The following is a 22,264-nucleotide window of genomic DNA, read 5'->3' as shown; positions in this document are numbered from 1 at the left end:
AACAAACAAAATAAACTTTAATTTTAATACATGCACAACAATAAATTATGAATCTTGTTTGTTTTTAATGCCCAAGAGAATAACCCAGTGGTAGATGTGAAACCACAGCCTGTGATGGTTGAGCCAAGCACAGCAACACAACTGTCAGTGCTGCTATTTTTAACGGGGAGTTCTGCTCCAGGTCCTGCGGCAGCCTGACTTTTCAAGGTGGGCAGCACATACTAAGCCTGGAGGGAGTCTGTTCCCAGCTCACCTGCTCTCCTTGTCATCCTCCAGAAGTTGCAGCTTGTAATAGGAGTTGGTCCCTTTCACAATGTCCACCAGGCCAAGTGTGGCACTGAACACCTTCCCGCCTTTCTCCAGGACGTGGGCAGAGTGTTCCAGACCTGCCCCAGAGGCAAAGCTCCTGTAGTTTTTTCCCATGAAGGGCTAGGGCGGAGGAGAGGGGTCTGTGGGCCTAGGAGTCCCCAGTCAATTGTGTGTTACACCACGTTTAGAGGTTCTCCCACCGGCACCCATGATTCCAGGACTGGCTGGTAATCAAAGGCTGCCTGCTCCCCTCTGGCTACTCTCTGAACCACCACTTCGGGGCATGGGTGGCCCCTCATCACTCACCAGAGTCAGGGTCAACAGCTGCTCCTCCCTTCAGAGTTAACTTCATCCTCTTCTCAGACTTGTTGACACCTCAGGAAGGGACAGAGAACATAAAGAGCCAAACTAAGGCAACAAAGGCAGAGCAGCTTCCAGAGGCGTGCAGCATGGGTGCTGTTTGTGCCCACTCAACCCAGCTCGCCAGAGCAGCACACAGAAGCAAGGTCACAGCAGGGCAGCGGGGTCTCACCTTCCTCCTTGACAGGGCCCTTGCTCTTCTTGGAGGGTGCAGTTGACTTGCTCTTGGGGACTGGCACTTCAACAGGTTCTACCTTCACCTCAGCCCCCCATGAGGACAAGCTATGGGCTGAGAGCAGCTCTTGGAAGGTCTTAGTGGAGGCAGACACATCCTGGAGGAAGTCCTCACACACAACTTGAACGTTGGCTGCTTTCACTTCCTCCATCTTCTTACTCATCTTTTCCATCTCCTCTGTTTAAATCCAGAAAGGAGGGAAAAAAAAAGCCAAACAAACCATAAGCAAAAAAGTAAGCTGGACTTGCAGTTACTGCAGCCCCAGAATACTAATGTCGTCATGATCAACACTTCCTCCATCCTCTCCATCCGACAGTCATGTTCCAATGGCACTGGCTGTCCCTCGGGTATGGAATACCAAGGGAGCCATCTTCTCCCAACCCCAGCGTGGTGTCAGAGGTACTCAACAGAAATTGACTCTTGGGGGGCTGGAGAGATGGCTCAGTGGTTAAGAGCATTGCCTGCTCTTCCAAAGGTCCTGAGTTCAATTCCCAGCAACCACATGGTGGCTCACAACCATCTGTAATGAGGTCTGGTGCCCTCTTCTGGCCTGCAGACATACACACAGACAGAATATTGTATACATAATAAATAAATAAATAAATAAATATTTAAAAAAAAAAAAAAAAAAAAAAAAGAAATTGACTCTTGGGCCCAGACCCACAACATTCACCAGTCCAGCCTAAAAATATGGGCCTCATCACCAGACTGTGACCCTAACTACAAAGGAACCAGTTCCTCTCTATTTTCATACCTTTTGTTCTGACAGCGAACTGGGGACATCCCATGGACACGGCACAGTGACACTTACTATGGCCCGCGGCTGGGAATGCTGAGCCACTGTGAGCACACAAGGACTGCACAGTACAATACCAGTTTACATTCAAGCAATGACAGGCTGAACCCCAGCTGTGCCACACACACACCCTTCTTACACTTGCAAGAGACACACGAGGCCGTTAAACTCACTTTTAGTGCTAATACACAGGGAGGCCTTGTTGGCCGAGCCTGTCAACTTGCCCCCGAGTTTCTCAATCATGGCTTTTGCTTCGTCTTTGTTCTGGGAGAGTTTACCGAGAGTCAGGATCTTCATGTTGGCCAGCGGCTTATCTGGGACAGGAAAGTAGATGCGTCAGGCTAGGCCCACTCAACTCTGCTCCCAGGAGAAGACAAAGTGAAGCAGACTAACTGCAGGCTCCTTGGGAGAAAACCCCAGAAGCCAGGGTGTGGCCAGCCTTGGGACATCTTGGGAAGACCAAAGCCCACAGCCAGTGGGAGAGCAAAGGGCAAAACAGCAAACTTCCACTTGAGGACCCGAGTTCCGCAACAGAGAAAACTGGGTAGGAACAAACCACGGACTGGCAACCAGGGACTGCTCAGGGGGCAGACAGGAGACGCTGCATCTGGAGATGGGAAGAGAATGCTCAAGAGGGTAGGTGGCGAGACCTAACTCCTGAGTAACTTCTTGGTGACAAAGGCCTCCATCAGTGTGATCACACTGAGTTGAGCTGTTCCAGGAAAGGCAGAGCAAGCTGCACCAAGTACCCAGCACTGACTATAAGGCTGGCATGGATGGGGCCCTCTGGGAAAGGAAGGCAAGAACGCATCACTGGTTACAGCCAGGCCACAGCTTGTATCTCTCAACAGGGGAGGTCTAGCCTGTCCTCTCTAGAGGGTGGACATTGATAACATCACGTGAATCTTATTAACATCTCTGTAGAGAACAAAATCATGGATTTGGGTGTGAATGGCAATCGAGGAGACAGCAGAGGAAGGACCTGACAAGGGGGACCGGAGAGCAGATATTGACTGACCACCGTGTGCTCATGTAGACCCCAGGCTTCAAGCAGCAGAGAGGACTTGGGGCAACCACCTCTCAGCACCAGGGGCGGAACAGGTGCAGCTGGGCTAGTGTCTAGAAGCAGAGCCTTGGCCTCCACCTTTATGGTTCAAGAGTGTCCACACGCCTGAAGGGGTGGGCAACATTTCTCCTTGCCAACAAAACATAGCTCTATCTGCTTCTGACGGCCTAAGGCATGCCAACTCATGACTGGGATCTCCCCAGGGTCCTGATGGCAGGGAGGACAACGGGCCTGGAGAGTGAGGATGTGCTTTGTAGCACACCATGTGGTATATTCTGACCATCCCCAAGGAATGCTGACCACATGGCAAACAGACCACAGGATACCCTCGTCATTCCTCTATGTCTTTGCATGGCACGGCTCCTAGGTCAAACCCAGCCCATAATCCTTCCCGGAGTCATACCTGCTGGGACAGAGGAGTTCACAGCTTTGGGTGCTGAGGTAACGGAGGGTGGAGGTGCCAGTGGCGCTGGGGCACTGGTCTCCGGAGGGAATATCCGGTCCTGTTTTTTGACCTTTAATTTCCTGAGGTAGGATATTTCTCGGAATTCCTAAACAACATTAAGTTTCAGTTTTAAAGGCATCGGATGTCTCTTGAAATAAACCTGCAATAGACTAAGTGGGACATGTCCTGTGCAAATTAAATAACCCTTCTTAAAATCTCTACAATAAACAGGAGAATGCTGAAGTTCCAGGAAGAAAGCTTGTTACTGTTACCGTTTATAGGACTCACTTCCTTTATCTATGACAGATCTGTTACTGCAGGGGCCTGAGAGAAAAAAATCGTACCCGTCAGAAAAACAAAACAAGGGCCAATGAGGCAGCTTAGTGGAGACTGCTGAGCCAGGGATCTGAGTTTGACCCCCAGAACCCACATGGTGGAAGAACTCCCACAAACTGTCCTCTGCCCTCTACATGTGCACCATGGTACACGAGCCCCCCCCCCCCCCACCAATAAAAGTCATATCTTAATACAAAATAAAAAGCCAGGGGACAGCCTAGTGAGAGAAGCTTCACCAGACCTGGGATGCACGCTGGGACCTCCTTGTCCTTGACCTCTAGGGTCCACAGGTGCCTCCCTCAGGGCTGAAGGCTCCAAGACTCACACACCCAGGCCAGAGGGTAGAGTGGTGGCGCACGCCTTTAATCCCAGCACTTGGGAGGCAGACGGATCTCTGTTCGAGGCCAGCCTGGTCTAAACACAGTGAGTTCTAGGAACAGCCAGCGCTGTATAGAGACAATGAACTGTTATCCAGTATCAAAATCCAATCAACTACCCAGTTACAGGGAAACCCTGAGTGCACATTCCCAAGTGAAGGAAGCTAACATAACTGGTCCCTAATGTAAACTAGACTTTGGGTGGCGGGGCCTCAGGCTCACTGGTTTTAAGAGATCAAAAACAAAAACACCTCAAACACCCAGTGAGAGATTTAGAAGTTTTCCGAATGAGACCCAGGTTAAGTTCCCTTGCTTGCTAGGGAGGAATACACATAGCAAGCCCTCTTATGGTCAGGAGAAATGGCTCTACTGGCGCAGTTCTTTCTGTTTCCCTAACGACTTACAGTAGTAGGCTTTGCACGAGGGAGGGAGGTGGTCACTTGATGGTGTCACAGAGCACAGTCTCTGCTCCCAAGTCTCCCTCTTGAGAAAGGAACTTCCTAGTTGTGCCCATGTTCAGTGAATGGCAAGTGAGGTGCCAGACACCTTCAGGTTCACACTCATCAATGCCACATGGCACAAAAGGTTAGACAGAGGGCCTTTGCCCTCAGGAAGCAGTTCTGTCTGGATAGAGTACAGCACACAGATGCCAGGATGGGAGATATGCAGGAATACGTGCAGGCGGTACCTGGACAAGTCTGCCAAGAATCAAAACAGCAGAGTTGCCTGGACACAGGTACCTCGTAAAACACAGTAGCCAGTGGGAACCCTGTCAAGTAGAACCAGTCAGGAAGGGTCACAAGGGTTCTGGAGGACATTAAGGAGCTGACTTTTGGTCTGAGATAAGCACCTGGGGGAACAACAGTCATGAACTCCACAATGTTTGGACAGCAAGCATCACCAGACTGAGCACATTTTGCACCCTCCCACAAAGGAGGTTAAGTACACACTCTGCCATCTAATGGCGGATTCTGCTCATTGTCATCTTACAACTGTCCCAACCAAAGGCAGGATATATGATATAAAAATGCTATATAAGGGATTGTAGAATCTGCGTATCAGAAAGCTGGGCAAGGTGAGTCATCCGCCCCCGCCCCCAGGGTTTCTTTGTAGCTTTGGAGCCTGTCCTGGAACTAGCTCTTGTAGACCAGGCTGGTCTCGAACTCAGAGATCTGCCCGCCTCTCCCTCCTGAGTGCTGGGATTAAAGGCAGTGCCACCACCATCTTGACTGGCAAGCTGAGATTCTAATGGTGAGGAAATGATCAAGTCAGGTGGGCTATCGAGTAGCTTACTCAGGCCAAGGAAGGCAGAGCCAGCCCAGGGAGGGGAGGGGGGTGATCACAGCAGTAAACGAGGAACAGAGAGCACTGGTTATGAGGAAGGGTGAGGAACATGGACCTTAAGACCTGACGTATGCTCAAGTCCAGTCACGCTTTCCTGCCAGCAGATTCTAGATGCCCCAACACTTACCTTTGGAGTTACCCATTCCTTTCGGCTAGGAGTCTGTGTCTTGACCATGCACTTGGTCCAGGCAGTGACATCCCCAGTACAATAGTAAGCATCACTCTTAAAGACCAGCTGCCCTGAGCACTCCTCGCAGGGCAGGAGGGCCCCGAACGCCATGCCATCAGCAACATGGTCCAAGATCTGAAGAAACATGTCAGAGACCAGAGGCTCAGGACATGATAGCTACTAATGAAGACGGAAGAGCTCTCAAACAGACCCTATTCCCTAGAAAAAGGTCATCTCTGGGCTCTACCACAGCTCAGCTGCCAGCTTACAATACAGGCCAGGCTTTACACTTGGGGGGTCTTGCGGCAACCCCACATCAGGAAATTTGAAAGCCAAGGGAGGCCTACAGCATACATTCTACTACACAAGGAGTGGCCCAAGCAGACATGGCAGCAGACAGCAGAGGTCCTTGGGTCAGTGCTATATATGTATATGAACACACAAGGTACTGTGTACCAAGTAAAAGTACCTGCTCACCTTGGAACTTCACCAAGTTCTAAATCAGAACAAACATGAGGCAATGTATGGTATAACTGGGAAAGCCTCCCAACTGAAGGAGACGGTGAGCCGTGATTTCTTTAAGTGCCTTCTTTGTGTTCCCCCCAACACAAAGGCAGCTCACCGCAGACTCTCCAGATGGTACTTGCTGCTGGTTGAAGATAAGTAACTCCTTCAGGTCATTGACAGAACAAGCTTTCTTCAGTTCATCTTTGATATTCCAGATCAGGTCGTTCTGGGCCTGAGGATGAGACCCCACAATGGAAATCAAAGTTACACACACACTTACACACACACACCCTTGTTTTCTTACCATACTAAAAATTGCATTTATTAACATGCATACACTGACATGTTCCATAGTGCACATATGTAGGTCAGAGAATAGCGTGTGGGATTTGGTTCTCTCCTTTCATATTTTAAGCTTTTTTTTTTTTTTTTTTTTTTTTTTTGACAAAGGGTCTCTCTATTACGTAGCCCTGGCTGTCTAGGAACTTGCTATGTATATTAGGCTAGCCCTGAACTCACAGAAAGCCACCTGTCTCTGCCTCCCAAGTGTTAGAATTAAGGTGTGTTATCACATCTAGACCCCATAATGTAGTTTTTGGAGATGAAACTCAGAGGACTAGGACAAGTCAGGGGGCTGATGAACGCTGCGTTGGTCTTGGGGCTGGCCACAAGTCTGGTGGTATGGTTGTTGCTACTGAGGCAGAGGGTATGGGTCTTCTTGGAGGGGCAATAAAAGCCTGGGCTGTAGACTTCAAAAGTTTAAGTGGTAACCTTTAGGGAGAGACTAGGGTAAAAGAGGATCTTACTCAGGAACCCAGGCTGCCTTCAAACTCATGGCAATTCTCCTGCCTCAGTCTTTGCTGAACTAATGAGTTAATCAAGAGCTACCTTGATTAACAAAATGGCTCATGGGAAAAGTCTCTTGCTACTAGCCTGATGACCTGACTTTGACCCCTGGGGCCCACCTTGTAGAAGTAGAGAACTAAATCCGGCAAGTTGTCCCGACTTCCATATGAACACCATGTACACACGCAAAACAATTAATATAAAAATATGAAAAATCAGACTGGAGAGATGGTTTAGAGATGCAACCACATGGTAGCTCAAAACCTCCTCCTTGGGCACCAGGCAAGCATGCGGTACACAACATAGATGCAGTGCCCTTATTGGCTGAGCTGTATCACCGGAGTGGCAGGCCCAATCACTGAGTCTTCCACTGCAAACCCTTGATGGAGCTGGGCTCTTCCTCCAAAGCCAGCCTGGCCAACTCCACCACCGCCAGGGTTTAACCCTCAGGCAAATCCATGTGCACATCAAAATAAGCCCAGGCAATGTGCTTAGAAAATACTCTGCAAAGTATAGAGGAGACCACTCCTAAGACTGAATCCCTGCTGGGCGGTGTGATGCACACCTTTGATCCCAGCACTCCTGAGGCAGAGGCAAGAGGATCTCTGATTTCAAGGCCAGCCTGGTCTACAAAGTGAGTTCCAGGACAGACAGAGCTACAAAGAGAAACCCTGTCTCAAAAACCCAAAAGACTGAATTCTCTATTGCACAGGGCCCTGGTGTCAACCCCTATGAAAGCTGTTTTAAAAGACACAGAGAAGCAACTACAAGTTCTGGGTAGGGCTTATGGCCCCAACACCCAGTTAGATTCCTTAGTCTCCTAGACACTCAAGCTCAAGCAGGAATCTATGTGATCTCTTCTGGAACTGGGACTTTAAATCTCAATTTCAGTGTCTACTGAGTGCCCACTCTTTGCTGTTGCTTTAAGTTCTACCTCATTTATTTTTACAACTACTGGCCAAGGAGGCCGGCCAAGATGAGCCTCCACCTTCCATGGGGCAGCAGGCTGCACCTCCTAAGCTGGAAAGGAGAATGCTGGTCCTACTATACTACACAGGCTGCCATTAATGCCAGGGCAAGACATCGACCCCACTAATTAATGCCATTACCTACATGCACTCCCTGCTTCCCAGTTCCAGTGCTGGGCCCTCAGTACCATCCTTTTCACTCTTCCCTGTAGCAGAAACACACTGGGACACCAGGAGCAACAGTTTATGAATACAGGTTTCACAGAAATGGCAGAATATTTCTCTTTACAGCTGAGGGAGAAGGAGCTGAGAGGGTAATTCAAACTTCTGGCTCGCTCTTCATCATTGGTCACATCGGGGAGAAAGTATCAGCACACCCACTGAAGGGAATGTGCCGTGGATTATACCCATTGTTAATAAAAAATGGATTGGCTGATAACAGGGCCAAGAAGAGATTGGGTGAGACAGCCTTACAGAGAAAATGATGGGAGGAAGGGAGGAGTCAGGAGAGTTGGGAGAGATGTCAGTCAGCTGCCGAATAAGCAAGACATGTAGAAAATGAGGTACCAAGTCATGAGCCATGTGGCAAGGCACAGATAGAAATGAGTTTATCGGCTGAGCATTTGCAATTAATGTACGCCTCTGTGTGTTTATTTGGGACCAGGTGGTCAGGACAGAAAGCTTCCATTTATAGGAACGCAAAGATGAATAAAAATCAAATGTGGGAATGGCTAGAGATGACTCAACTAGAGGACCTGGGGTCAATTTCCAGCATCCACATGGCGACTCACAACCTTCTCTAGTTCTAGTTCCAAACAACCTTGTACCCTCTTCTGGCCTTCATAGGGAGCAGACACACAGGCAGCCAAAACACCCGCTGCACATTACACTCACTCAAGTAGAGGGCTCCACCGGTCAAAATCAGAAACTCAAACAGATGGCCTCTGAAAAATCATGTTCCCAAGAAGAGACCCACTGTTCTCTGCCCAAACATTCTCAGAGTAATAACCGTTTCTCCACTCCAACACAGCACAGCAGGAGTGATGAGCCCCTCTGGTCCATGACAATTGATTTAGTGGGGGAAATTCCTTTTTGTTGTTGTTGCTTTGTTTTTTGTTTATTATTTTATTTATTTATTTGTTTGTTTATTTATTTATATGCTGTTCTGCATGCCAGAAGAGGACACCAGATCTCATTCTAGGTGTTTGTGAGCCACCATGTGATTACTGGGAACTGAACTCAGAATCTCTGGAAGAGCAGCCGGTGTTCTTAGCCAGAGCCATTGCTTCAACCCATTTTGTTTCTTTTCAAGACAGGGTTTGTCTGTGTAGCCTTGGCTGTCCTGAACTGGCTCTGTATACCAGGCTGATCTCAAACTCAAGAGATTCGCCTGTCTTTGCCTCTTGAGTGCTGGGACGGGGAGATTCCCTTTTTATTGCATGCTTTCCAGTCCTTTGTTAAAAAAGACCTTCATTTTAAAAACTGGGAAAACTTTCTCCTTAGGCCTCCAAGGTATCTATGCTAAGAACCTCTATACTCAGGAGCAAGCCTGCAGCTAAGATAGTGATACCTGGGTTGAGACTGAAGCATCACTTTGTGTCGCCCAGCCAGTCTGGGGAGACGTGGCACATTCTACAGCGCCCGGTCCATGCTGCAGGCCTGGCATCTGAGTCTAATGTGTCCCATCACCCAAATAGAAATGACTTCTGCGAAGGGGAGGAAACAAGCTGGGAGAAAAGCCTCGTGGCCCAACAACAGTCACATTTGTGAGACTTTACACTGGTCTTGCTAAGTAGGGACAGCCAGATGTCCTCCTGCCCAGGACTCACCTTGAGGGCCTTTTCCAGCTTACTGTCCTTGTCCTTTCCTTTTTTAGATTTCTTTTTGGCCACCTCATCTGCTCCATCCACCTTGTCACCTTTTCTCTTTCTGAAAGATACAGGACTTATTTAAGAACCAGAGCCTCCAGTCCAACAGGACACCCAGTGTGAACCCCATTAGCCCCTCTTCCACCTGTCTTTTCACTCTGCTCTCAGGGAGCAGCTATGACTTTCACAACATCTTTGGCCAATGAGGGGGCTGGAGCTCACCTTAGTGTCTAGAACAACCAGGACACACCAAGGGCTCAGGTCACACCTGATGCTAAACCCCACGTCTCTTACACACAAAGTGACGGGGGACTGTGGAAAAGCCAAACACAGCTACTAGAACTGAGCCTAACTGGGTGGTGGTGGTAAGCACTTGTAATTCCAGCACTCGGGAGGCAGAGACAGACAGAGCCCTGTGAGTTTAGGGCCAGCCTGGTCTACAGAATGTGTTCCAGGACAGCCAAGGATACACAGAAAACCCTGCAGCCTGAGTTCATCCTGTACTCCGCAAAGCCATGTGCTAGGGGAGGAGGACTATGGTGCTAACAAGATGAAACAGCTCACTCGGGCACAGGACTGAGAGGAGGGTCTGGCACACCAACCATGCTCAACACACCCCAGCTCTCCAGGCATAATGGTAGCCAGAGAATCCCAATCCCCTGTGCTCTAAGAGTCCAAAACATCCTCACCACTGGCCTGACTTGCTAGCTTCACACTCCAAAGGCACCGGTGCTGCTCCAAGAGCTTGTGTTAGGATCTGGAATGGTGCAAGCTTCTTGGTGACAGTGGCACAGATACGGCTCATGAACACAGTACACTGCTCTATGCCGTAGCATGCTCGTTCCAAGTCACCCTAGATGCTAACTCCATGTATGGGCCCACCTATCCACCACTGTCCATCCACTTATGAACAGCCACGATTCACCCAGGGACCCAGACAAAGAAACACACACGTGGACTTTCTCAGGGTGGTAAACGATGGCCATTAACATGTAAGGGAACTACTTGACTGGTCTAAGAGCATCTGAAGGCTGTATAAAAAAGCGGCACAGAGGGCTGGAGAGATGGCTCAGTGGTTAAGAGCATTGCCTGCTCTTCCAAAGGTCCTGAGTTCAATTCCCGGCAACCACAAGGTGGCTCACAACCATCTATCTGTAATGAGGTCTGGTGCCCTCTTCTGGCCTGCAGACATACACAGACAGAATATTGTATACATAATAAATAAATAAATGAATAAATAAATATAAGAATTAAAAAAAAAGTGGCACAGTCTGCTGTACCAGGCCCGAGGGCAGAAGTTCAGAGTGCCTGGAGGTAGATCTCATAACTAGTGAGCTGCTAGAGGTGGGGGTGGAGGAATAGGTGCTGGAATAGCAGATGCCCCAGTCTCTCTGCTGTCCTGATACCACAGGCCCACAGCTCCTGGCTTTCCGATCATCAGCAGAGGAATGGAGTCCACAGGCCTCCTCAAGACTCCACATTTTAATCACAGTCAACCTACCCCTCACTCTTGACTCCTGGGAGCTGCTTCTTTAGGGCTTCTTTGTCCTCCGCAGAGAGGAGGCTAAAGCCCTTGAGTTGGCTGGCACTATACTCAGGCCGGAAGCCCAGCTCCTCCCGGTTCTTGACAAAGCAAGTTGGATGGTACCAGCGGTCGATCATACCCAGCTGAGGTTTCTCTGGGTCCAGCATTTTCTTGGACAGGCGCACCTGGCCCTGTAGGGACAATGTGGCACATAAGGAATGACAAGGCCAGACAGGCGAACAGGTAGCCTAAAGCCCTGAGTTCCCATCAAAGCACAGGTAGCAACTCAGAAAATTTTGGCTCTTATGCCACCAAGGATTGTGGGTACCCTTAGGTCCCTGCACTAACATTCTACGAGACTGACACGCTGACTACTGCATTAGTAAGACACCTTGCACTGTGGATGACTATCTACCTACCCACCTGCTTAGACAAGTAACGAAGTACTAACACTTCCCCGGGAAGGGTTAAAATGCTGACATGGTGTGCTGGTCAGCGGTGGCATTGCACCATTCTATAAAGGATTCAGTGTGGCAACTTATCCCAACAGGGACTTTTCACCTATCCTCCACCCTCCCGTGGACTCTGTGGTTGCTATACCTAAGGGTCCGGCTAAGTTACAGATAAGCAAGAGCTGGGTCCTGCCAGCCTGCCAGGTGTACAATTCCTACAAATGACATTTCTATAAGTTTCCCACCTGTGAGGCGGTGGACAAAAACCCAGGGAACAAGGTTCCTGATAATGCAGAAATCTCCATCCAGGGTCGAGTGATACTCGAGCACAGACCAGGCTGTGCTCCCCTGGAAGCAAGGGCACCATACTTTTTACCTCCAATTTTTAATGGTGGAAGGCAAGGACAGTTAGCGATTACATTTTCCTCTGTCTTGTGCCTACTACATTTGGCTCTTGAACTATTCCCAAAGGCCTTTATACCATCAGACTGTGATGCTCTTGGGAGTTGGTAGAAAGCCTACTAGAAGGTTAGAGCTTTGGGTTTCCCTTGATATTAAGATGTTGGTCTTTCTGTTTTGCATTCCACAAGATGAAAAGGACTCCTGTGCCAGGCTCTTGCCATGTGTGATACCACCCAAACAACAGGGCCAAGGAACCATGACTGAAACACCTAAAACTGAGAGCCAACACAAAGCTCCCTCTTCAGGTAGACGATCTCTGGCATTGTTACCATACAGAATGTTGACTAACAATACTCCAAGGGAGAGAAACCCTTCACCAGTGCTAAGTGAATCATGGCAGCAGAGAAGAAAATGCTGGCGAGCATAGGCACACCTTCTACCTTGTTCTCAGTAGCATATCCAGCCAGCCAGCCACCCCACCCGACTGGCTGCCAGCCTTCAGGGGCAAGATCTAGTGGCAGGGTAGGCTGGTCTGTGAAGTTACTCCGACAAACCAGGATTGCTGAAGGCCCACACAGCCCTCCTAACCTCAAACCAACTACACAAGAACTCCCCTGAACCTGCTTGACTTTGGGGACCTATGCTGGTGCTTTCCAAGATCTTTCTTCCAGGGCCCCTGCCCATGGAGGCAGCTGCACAAGAGCACAGGACTCGGTCTGCCCAGAACTGTCACTCCCCTCTCTACAAGGCTCTCCACTGTATATCTGACCATGGGTGCGGAGCCAAAATGGAGAGGCTGTTTGCTGTTTTCTCCTGAGATAGCCAATGCCCCCCACCTAAGGTGAGATCCCACAAGTGCAGACACTGGCTCCCCAGCACTACCTTTTCTATCTTCTCCATACAGCCCTTGCACGTACTCCTGTTGGACTTGGCATATTCAGCTGTGAAGTCACCCAGTGTCTTCTCCGCCTTGCCGCCACTTCCATCTTGGCCTTTGCCTGAAGAACCAAACATATATCACTGCTCAACTCTGCAGCCTCACACTGCAGTCCCCAAATGTCCCCATCTTCTTCTGTCTTCCTCCTCTCAGGATCCTCCCACAAAGACATTGTGATTTGGGTGAGCACAATCAGTTTAGGTCATCTCTACTGGCAACAACTATGGTTATTTTTTGTTTAATTTCCAACTCAGACTTCTCATTGTTATTGTGCTTTTATGATTCAAAGTTAAGTGTTGAATTGAAAGGAATATTTAAATACAGATGAACCACAAGCCTATATAAGAACTGAACATATGGTGAAGGGCTTAAGGGGGAGACAAAAAGCTAGATTTAAAAAGTTTATTTACTTTATGTGTATGGGGATTTTGCTTGCATGTCTGTGTACCAGTTGTATACATGGTGCCTGTGGGGTACAGAGAGGGTGCTGGATCCTCTGAAGTAGAGCTATGGACACTGGGAGCTGTCATGTAAGTGCTGGAAATTAAACCCAGGTCTTCTAGAAGAGCTTCCAGTGCCCTTAAGGGCTGAGTGATCTCTAAAGCCCCTAGACTCATGCTGGATGTGGTGGCATATGCCTTTAATCCTAGCACCTAGGAGGCAGGGGACAGCCTGGTCTATATAGGGAGTTCCAGAACAACCAGAGCTAAACAGTAAGACCCCATCTAAAAAGTAAATATGATTGAGAGATCGCTTGAGGGCAAAACGTCTGACAACTTTAATTGTATAGCCAGCCATAACTCCTGATGGAAGGGCAAAGTTGACTGCCACCAATTATCTTCTGGCCCACATGAGTAAGTCAGAACACAGCAATACTCAGAGGATAGCTTCAGGAATCCACAGAAAAGCTACTAGTAAGTATACTCTGCAAATTTATAGAAAACCAGGCCAATATGCAAATATGAAAGCCATTTCCACATTAGAAATAAAAACCAGAAAAAACCAATTAAAGCATATAGCTATTTAAATACATAAAATACTTCAGAGCGTATAATTTAATTTAAATACATAAGATATTTCACAGAGCCCATTCCTGTCATGATGGACTCTTAGTCCGAATAAAATCTTTCCTCTCTGAGTTGCTTTGGTCACGCTGTCCTACCACAGCAGCATAAGTCATGAATACAGTCTTTCGACAAAGGCCGCTATAACAACAGGAAAGCCTCACCGTCATCCTATAGCTAACACAAGCTAACTTCAGCCCAAGTGTTGTGAGATATTTGTACTGAGTGAAGGAGTACTGTTGGGATTGATGTAATAAAAGGCTGAATGGCCAATAGCTAGGCAGGAGAGGACAGGCAGGATTTCTGGGGAAAGACGGGAAGAGGAAGAATCCAGACAGGTGGGATATGCCAAGAGACATGGAGAGGAAATGGGAGGTGCAAGATGGAAGAGAGGTAATGCCACGTGATAGACATAGATTAATATAAATGGGTTAATGTAAGTTTTACGAGCTAGTTACAAACGAGCCTAAGCTATAGGCCAAACTTTCATAATAAGAAATATCCATGTCATTATTTGTGATCTGGTGGCCCAAAGGAAAGTCTGACTATACCCAAGTTCTATCCTTGGGATACAATTGGCGTTAAGAAAGAATAGCCATGTATGTATGCAATGACCCCCCCCTCCCAAAATAAATAAATGTAATAAAATTTATAGTTAAAGTGAAAGGTGAGCCACAGACTGGGAGACAGTATAGTCACAATACTTGTGTTTGGCCAGTAACCTGCACCTAGGATTAAGCACTCATAGTGCAGGGATAAAGTACACACTGAAATCATGACAAGTGGGCGGGGAGATGGCTCAGAGTATTTGTTGTTCTTGTGGAGGATCCAGGTTCAATTCCTAGGACCCATCCATGGTGGTTCACAACTATCCATAACTCTAGCTCCAGGGGACCCAAAGTTCTTTTCTGACCTCCCTGGGAACCAAGTACAAACATGCAGACAAAACACTCATACACATTTAAAAAGAAAAGAAAAGGGGGGGGGGGGGGGGAAGAAAGAAATCACGACAAGCTACAGGCTGAGTATCCCCATCCAAAATGCTTGGCATCTGTTCTGGAGTTCAGATTTTTTGTTTTGACTTTTGGAATAATTGCAGATACACAAAACATCCTGGAGTCAGGAGGGACTGCAGGTCCGCACATGAAATCCATGTTTCAGACACATTACACACACAGCCCAAAGGTAAGTGCACATGGTATTTCCAGCCTGTCTATGACACAAAACATCCTGGAGTCAGGAGGGACTGCAGGTCCGCACATGAAATCCATCTGTTTCAGACACATTACACACACAGCCCAAAGGTAAGTGCACATGGTATTTCCAGCCTGTCTATGGTTGACTCCAACTGTCAGAAGTCAGGTGCGGAGCCTTTCACCTGTGGTGCACTGCTGCTCAGTTTCAAGTTTTTGATGAAGGACACTCGAACTTTATCAACACTATAAAGTCTGCGGAATAAATAATCACCAACCCACAGTCACCACCAGAGACCTGGACGAGCAAAGGAACACAGCTCAGCCACAGAAAAGACCAAGGACACGTCATGCCAAATGAAAAAGGGCAGAAGAAAGTACACACATTTATTTCCTTTTCTCCCTGCAACTAAACCCAGGCAAAACTGACCCAGGAGGCTAGAAATCAGAACAGAAGCCAAGGCGGGAGTGCACACCTGTAATCCCGCACTCAGGAAGCCAAGGCTGTGGCTGACTGTGGGGTTGGTTTTTTGTTTTTCTTTCGAGACAGGGCTTCTCTGTGTAGCCCTGGTACTCACTCTATAGATCAGGCTAGTCAACTCTCGAGAACCACCTGCCTCTGCCATAGCTGGGAATAAAGGTGTGCAGGTGTGTGCCAACACTGTCCTCCTTGAGGTCTGTTTATATTTTGCTTTGAGACAGGATCTCCATACACACCACTGGGTATCCTTGAACTCACAGAGATCCACCTGACTCTGCCTGAGGTCTGTTTTTTTCTTTTTCCTTTCTTTCATTTTTTTTTTAAAGAAAAGAATTAACACGTTTCCCAAGTATGAGAAGAAGGAAGAAAAGGTACAGAAGTCTTTTATTGGGGTAACCTCTGTGCATAGGACCTGAAAGGCAGTGACCCTGCCTCACAGCGAGAAGTTATCCATCCATTCAAGCCCAGAGAATGCACAACAGCAAGATCACGATGTGTCAATCAAGTTTCATCAACTGCTGTAAATGCGCTAATGTGGAGTGAGGGGCCCATGGGAGCACCGCACTCTTGTATCTCTTGGGTTTCCTAAAACTGCTCTAAAAATCAAAGTCCGGCTGGTGAGATGGCTCGGCTGTGAAGGTATATGCTGTGCAAGCCTGGCAGCCCGAGTTCAATTCCAGGAGCCCATGCAAATAAGGAGAGACCCAACTTAGTAAAGCTGTCCTCCACGTGCAGACTGTAGCATACGCGCACATACACGCACGACAGACACTTACTACTAATAAAAAAAATCAAAACTTATTAAAAATGAGAACCATGCAAATTTAAAGGCTACATTTTCAGTGTCTGGAAATACAAAACATCAGACCTCGTGCAACAGACCATGTGGCCGGATGAGGAGCCGCTCTCATTCTACCGGTGCAAGACAGAGACAGGGCTGTATTCCTGCCCCCTCCTTACACACCTGCCACGCCCCCAGCCTCTGCTGTCTTCTTGACCTTCTGTTGGTCGTCCCATCGCAGCTCAGAGAACCCGTCCACCTCAACATCAGGCTGCCGGATGGAGTGGCCCACCTTCCAGAAGCAGGAGAAGTGGTACCAGTGTGGGACCTTTCCGTCGAACATGGGAGACTAGAAGTCATAAAGCAGGGGTGAGAGAGATGTTAATAATCTGTGTAGTCCCCAAGCCCAGGCAGCAATGGGAGCCCCCTTCTCTTTCCTGCGGCCTGTCTGGGGTTCTCTCATGCCGCACAATGACTGGCAAATAGACAAGACACAGCTTCCCGCGTTTCACCTTAACTATTTTCCTAAAAGCTAAAAGTTATAGCTGCTCCACTCCCACAATCCACTGTCTCAGGACAAGAAGCTGGCCCCAGGTTTCTTCTAGGGAACATGCTGCCTTGTAACTTGCTGCACCTAGTGAGAAACACAGCTCATCTCAGGGTCCTGGCGACAAAGCTCGACAGCAGCACTGGAGATCAAGGCGGCCCACAAGTGGCTCTTCCGTGCCCCTGTAGTTAAAAATAATGAGGAGCAGGACCCCGATGAGCCAGGCAGAGAAAATGTGTCAGGCACAGCAAGGTTTGCACATGTGACTACAAGAAACAGCTTCTGTGAGGGGAGGGGGTGAAGAAGAGCCTGAGGGGAAGGAAGACCTCTAGGCCTGGAGCTAGGCTGACCCCTGGCAGCAGGGAGGTACCCAATTCCTACGCGAGCTCATGCCACTTCAGGTGTTTTCTTTCCCTGTGATGCTCTGGGCCCAGCCCTGCCTGTTTTAGAGATGAGGGAGGCACAGGCGTTAACCCAGTTTCCTGTGCTCTTCCTTCACAAACCATGCCTCTGCGAAGCAGCAATCCTGTCTCACAGATGGCAGCAACAACAATGGAGCCGGATGGGACAAGAATTTGACACCAAGGTTTTTCCACCATCCTGATGGCAGAAGAGCTACCTAACAAACTGCCTTCTGATAAGATGGCCCACGATGACTGAGAGAGGTGAAGGTCAATGAGATAAAAATATTAAAGCAGCACTGAACTTAAGCACCATGTTGGGGTTATGGAGACAAGTGATATTTTGAAGAAGCATGGCAAGTCAGGTACTCCAATAACCACTCCACTCCACGAGTGGCTCATTTTCAGATGCATTAAAATGTAAGGCTGAGGGCTGCAGAGATGGCTCTGTGGTTAAGCTGCTCTGTCAGAGGGCCTGGGTTCAATTCCTTGCTATGGGCATAGAATGCTCAAATCCTTGTAGGATTACCCTCTTCCTCCCAGTCAAGTGGCCTGAGGATGCAACTTCTCCCTTCCTAGCCAGCTTTGAAAAAAATCAGGTTTAGTTGCTCAAAGAACAATCCTCCCATACAAATGTAAAAAGGAGGCATTTAAATTCAGGCACCAGAAGAAAGGTTTCTTGCAGGCCAGCTCAGAGGACCAACTTTAACTTCAGACCTAAGCAGGGGTGGGGGTGGGGAGGATGAGGGCACGCACTAGGGAGGCAGAGACTGGCAGATCTCTGGGAGTTTGAGGCCAGCCTGGTCTACAGAACAAGTTCCAGGACAAACACCAAAGCTACAGAGAAAACTGGGGGGGGGGGGGGGAGGAGAAAGGAAGAGAAAGAAAGAAAAAGAAAAATCAGTCCCAACTACAACTGAGGAAAAGAATCCCTTACTTTGAATAACAGTTTCTTTTACAATCAATAAAATCCGGAGGAGGGCCTTGAATGCTGAATTAATTATCAATGGCAGTCCCAGACTCCCTGTCTTACTTCTTCTCCTGGACAATGGGAAACAGGGTCACACTCTCACCTAAGGACTATTCTCTGGCTAACACAGGAAACCCAAAAATGCTTAAAATGTGTAACGTGGAAAGGAAACTGATTATCTGAAAGGCTGGGCGTGGTGGTGCACATCTTTAATCTCAGGCACGGGCAGAGGCAGGCAGATCTCTTGTGAGTTCAAGGCCAGCAAGACAGTTGACGCTGGGGAGCCCAAGTCTCAAATCAAAACAAAACAAAAAACCAAACAAACATTGGAAAGACTGGGTGTGGTGGCGGCCAGCACTTTGGAGAGGGAGGCCAGAGAATCTCGAAGATCAGCCGTGAAACCCTCTCTCAAAACCAGCCAACCTGCTTCTGGGAAAGAACCATTACTTCAAACCTTACTAATACCCCCCCCCCCCCCAGCTGCTGTAATTAGGACGAGGAATCTCCAATCACAAAGTGATATGAAAATGTAAGCTCCAACACCTTTGCTGGGAAGGATGTGCCAGGTTAGGAGCCAGTTTGCTCTTAACCTGGAGAGCCCCGAGTTCTACTTACTACCTCCGAGGGTAAAGACCTCAGTTGGAAACAGAGCTCTGAACTGTTCTTCCAATTTTAGGCCCTTCCCTCTGAGCTATCTCCATCTTCCTGCCCTACTTTTGTGAATAAAGTCTCTTAATCAAGTTCCCACACTTGACTGGGACATCTTGGGCACCTCCTTTTCTAGTGCCCAGCGCCATCAGCTGCAAGGCTTATCAATCCTCTCCACACTCCCTTCACCACGTGGAAAGCGCCCAGGGTGGGTTCCCTGCCCAATCCTGGTGGCAAGCAACAAAAATGTGCCTCCCAGTACTTGTGATTTTTGTCAACAAAGGCAATTATAGAGACACTGTCGCAGAGCCTGGGACCTAGCTGGTATTTAATAAATGTATGCGAAATGAATGAGAACTGCGTGCCGGGCTTGCTGACTGAGCTTGGCGGTCTAGCCCTTCCCAGGGCGCTAAGATGTCAATTTTAGTTCTTGCCATAATGTGAAATATCAGAAGCAAAGTGGGCCCTCGTACACACTGGTGAACGCCTTACCCCCCCCCCCCCCCCCCCAGTAAGTACCGAACCCCGTTGAGGGTTCTCAGGCCTTTATCCTGAAACATATTACAGCAGCAGAACAGCAAGGGAAATCAATTACCTTGACCATTAGCAGTGAGCTTGGGTAACTTGGGGGGGGGGGAGGTAGGGATGGGGAGGAAGGAACAGAGCAGGTGAGAACCGCACTTCCAAAGGCAGGCATCAGAAAACCAGAAGACTCTTTAACCCACCCCCTCACAGCGCGTCCCAACTCTTGAACCATCACGGGAAGCGTCCGTGAACACACCAGAAAGCGCCCAGAAGTCAGTGACCCCGGGATGTTTGGAGAAAATGTTATTTCCAACTAGAAATCGGGCCCAAAGCGAACGTACTGTAAAGAAACCGTAGTGCTTTGCATAATTAAAATAGAAATACCGAGAGAACGGATGTCGAAGGGATAACCAAAAATAGGCTTAAGGGGGAAAAAAATCCCAAAACTCCAAATGCTCGTCCTCTTTATTCACGTAGGACAAAAAATCTTCCAGGACAAGGTAGGCCCAAATCAGAGCAGCTTCAAAGACAGAGCGCACATCCTCCACCCTCAGAGAAGGCAGTGAAATAAACAAGAACTCTGCGACCACCCAGACCCAGAAGAGAGGCCTGTCGTTTTTACAAAGCCAGAGGCTCGCTCTTCCCGGGTTTTTCTTGCAGGGTTAGCTCAATCCCCCGGAAGGGGTCGGCCCAGTGGGCCTCAAGGACGGCGGCAGCAGCGCCGCGGGCCTTTCCCGCCCTTCTCTCCCCGTTACCGTGAGCCGCAGGGGGAGCGCGGCGGTCCCGAACCCAAACAGCCGCCACGGCCGCGCCGCCCTGCGCCCCCGGGCCGGCCCCGCCGCACCTGCACCATGATGGCCATGCGGAGCGAGTCCTTGGGGATACTCTCGCTGCATTTCTTGCAAGAGGCGCGCCCGCTCTTAGCGTACTCCACCCGGTAAAGCCTCTCCGAGGCCTCTGCCATCCTTCCGCTCGTGCCGCAGAGGCAGCCAGACGCTGCCGCCTATGTGCTCCCCTAACGTGTCCGTTCCCCGCAAGCGTGCGGCGCCGCCTCCGCTCGCGAGAGATTGCTGATGCCTCGCGGCGGGACCGCCCCCAAGCCCGCGCACGGGGGCGGAGCTTCGACACGCGCCGGCCGGGGGAGGGGGATTGAGTGCCAGTGCGTCTGCGCCTGTGCACGCTGGTCTCGCAGCCTCTGGGGCGGGGGGCCGGGAAAACCGATAGGCGCCACCCCTTTTGTCGGTTTGTCCAGGAAGGCTTCCTTGCTCTCCCAACTTCTTCCACTTCGCCCGACTCCCGTTTTTTTCTAGGTCTGTCTGAGAGCAAGCCCTGCTGACCCTAAGTAGGGCTTTATGGTCTGCAGCCTCCATACTGCTGGCACAGAATACCAACCGAAGCCTAACTTTTCATTCTTAGTAAACTGAAATGTATAACTACAAATTCCAGGAGAATCCGCAGTACCTGTGACTGTTGGCAGTAATTGCAACAGATGTTTTCAAATCATACACTTGGGGAGGCCTCAAGATATTTAAGGTTGTCACCGATTGAAGCTATGGTAATTGTTAAACTTGCTGCTGTTAGAGCTTGTTATTTAATGCAGCACGGCGATTTTCACATAAGTGGTCTTTTAAAAAATGATATGTGGCCCGGCGGTAGTGGCGCACGCCTTTAATCCCAGCACTCGGGAGGCAGAGGCAGGCGGATCTCTGTGAGTTCGAGACCAGCCTGGTCTACAAGAGCTAGTTCCAGGACAGGCTCCAAAACCACAGAGAAACCCTGTCTCGAAAAACCAAAAAAAAAAAATAAATAAATAAATAAATAAAAAAAATAAAAAAAAAATAAAAAAATGATATGTGTGTGGCACAGGGTCTCATATAACCCTGGCTGATCTGGGACTTGCCAGGAAGATGAACTTCAAGTTCACAAAGATCCCCTTACCCTAGTATGTGGGTAAACTCCTGGCCTGGTTGGTGAGCTGTGGCCTGCTTGCCCATGAGTCTTTTTGATTCAGCAGGTATGAATTGGCTCCAGGTGCCTTCTGTGCGTGAGACCCTGCTGTGGCAGAGAGAGAGAGAGAGAGAGAGAGAGAGAGAGAGAGAGGGAGATCAATCACAAAGCTGTTCCCTACCTACCCTAGTCCAGGTGGTACTCCTTTCCCTTTCCCTTGTACCCAGTCCTATGTTTATCCATCCCAACAAATGCCTCTCTTTGCTGCTCTGCAGTGGTTCTAAACTGGGCAGGCTAGGCCACCCCAGACTTAAATAATAGAAAGTCTCACAGACCAAATTGACGCATTGGGGGTGTTTTGCCTGTATGAATATTTATGTCTCGTGCGTGTGCAGAAGTTTTCGTATCCCCTGGAACTGGAGTTAGTGATGGTTGTGAGCTGCCATGCAGGTACTGGGAATTGAACCCAGGTCTTCGGAAAGAATAACCAGTGCTCTTAACCACTGAGTCTCCCTTGTAATATGTTTTTAAAAACCTGCAAACAGTTGCATTGACTGGAAGTATTCCGAATGTCTACAAAACAGCTGCAACTTTCCCATCACAAAGAAATACTCAGTGAACGGCACAAATATTTAATTTGTTCATTTGTTATGGGTGATGGTGGTGGTTTATTAATCTTCAGCTCTGTCTGCAGGAAGGCAGGATTCGATGTGACAGCTGCTTCAGGCCATTGCTGCCTTGACTTCCCCACCATGATGGACTAGC

The 22,264-nt window shown here is 48.8% G+C and overlaps 1 protein-coding gene across 1 annotated transcript in view; it reads right to left on the bottom strand.

Moving 5' to 3' along the window:
- Positions 1-20,618, bottom strand: part of Parp1 (poly(ADP-ribose) polymerase 1) — a 32,476-nt gene extending 11,858 nt beyond the window's left edge. The window contains exons 1-12 of the mRNA XM_041635403.1: positions 20,397-20,618; positions 16,645-16,810; positions 12,888-13,003; positions 11,128-11,342; positions 9,588-9,687; positions 6,060-6,176; positions 5,396-5,572; positions 3,170-3,317; positions 1,874-2,014; positions 842-1,081; positions 616-684; positions 254-386 (exon numbers count right to left, since the gene is read on the bottom strand). Of these exons, the coding sequence (XP_041491337.1) occupies positions 254-386; positions 616-684; positions 842-1,081; positions 1,874-2,014; positions 3,170-3,317; positions 5,396-5,572; positions 6,060-6,176; positions 9,588-9,687; positions 11,128-11,342; positions 12,888-13,003; positions 16,645-16,810; positions 20,397-20,516 (1,742 nt within the window). The 5' untranslated portion in view covers positions 20,517-20,618. The remainder of the gene's footprint in view (positions 1-253; positions 387-615; positions 685-841; positions 1,082-1,873; positions 2,015-3,169; positions 3,318-5,395; positions 5,573-6,059; positions 6,177-9,587; positions 9,688-11,127; positions 11,343-12,887; positions 13,004-16,644; positions 16,811-20,396) is intronic.
- Between the last annotated feature and the right edge of the window lie 1,646 nt (positions 20,619-22,264).

Source organism: Microtus oregoni, unplaced genomic scaffold (assembly GCF_018167655.1).
Source record: "Microtus oregoni isolate MIOR12 unplaced genomic scaffold, Mior012 000047F_ref0000412, whole genome shotgun sequence".
NCBI lineage: Eukaryota > Metazoa > Chordata > Mammalia > Rodentia > Cricetidae > Microtus > Microtus oregoni.
This window is presented reverse-complemented; position numbering and strand designations above follow the sequence as displayed.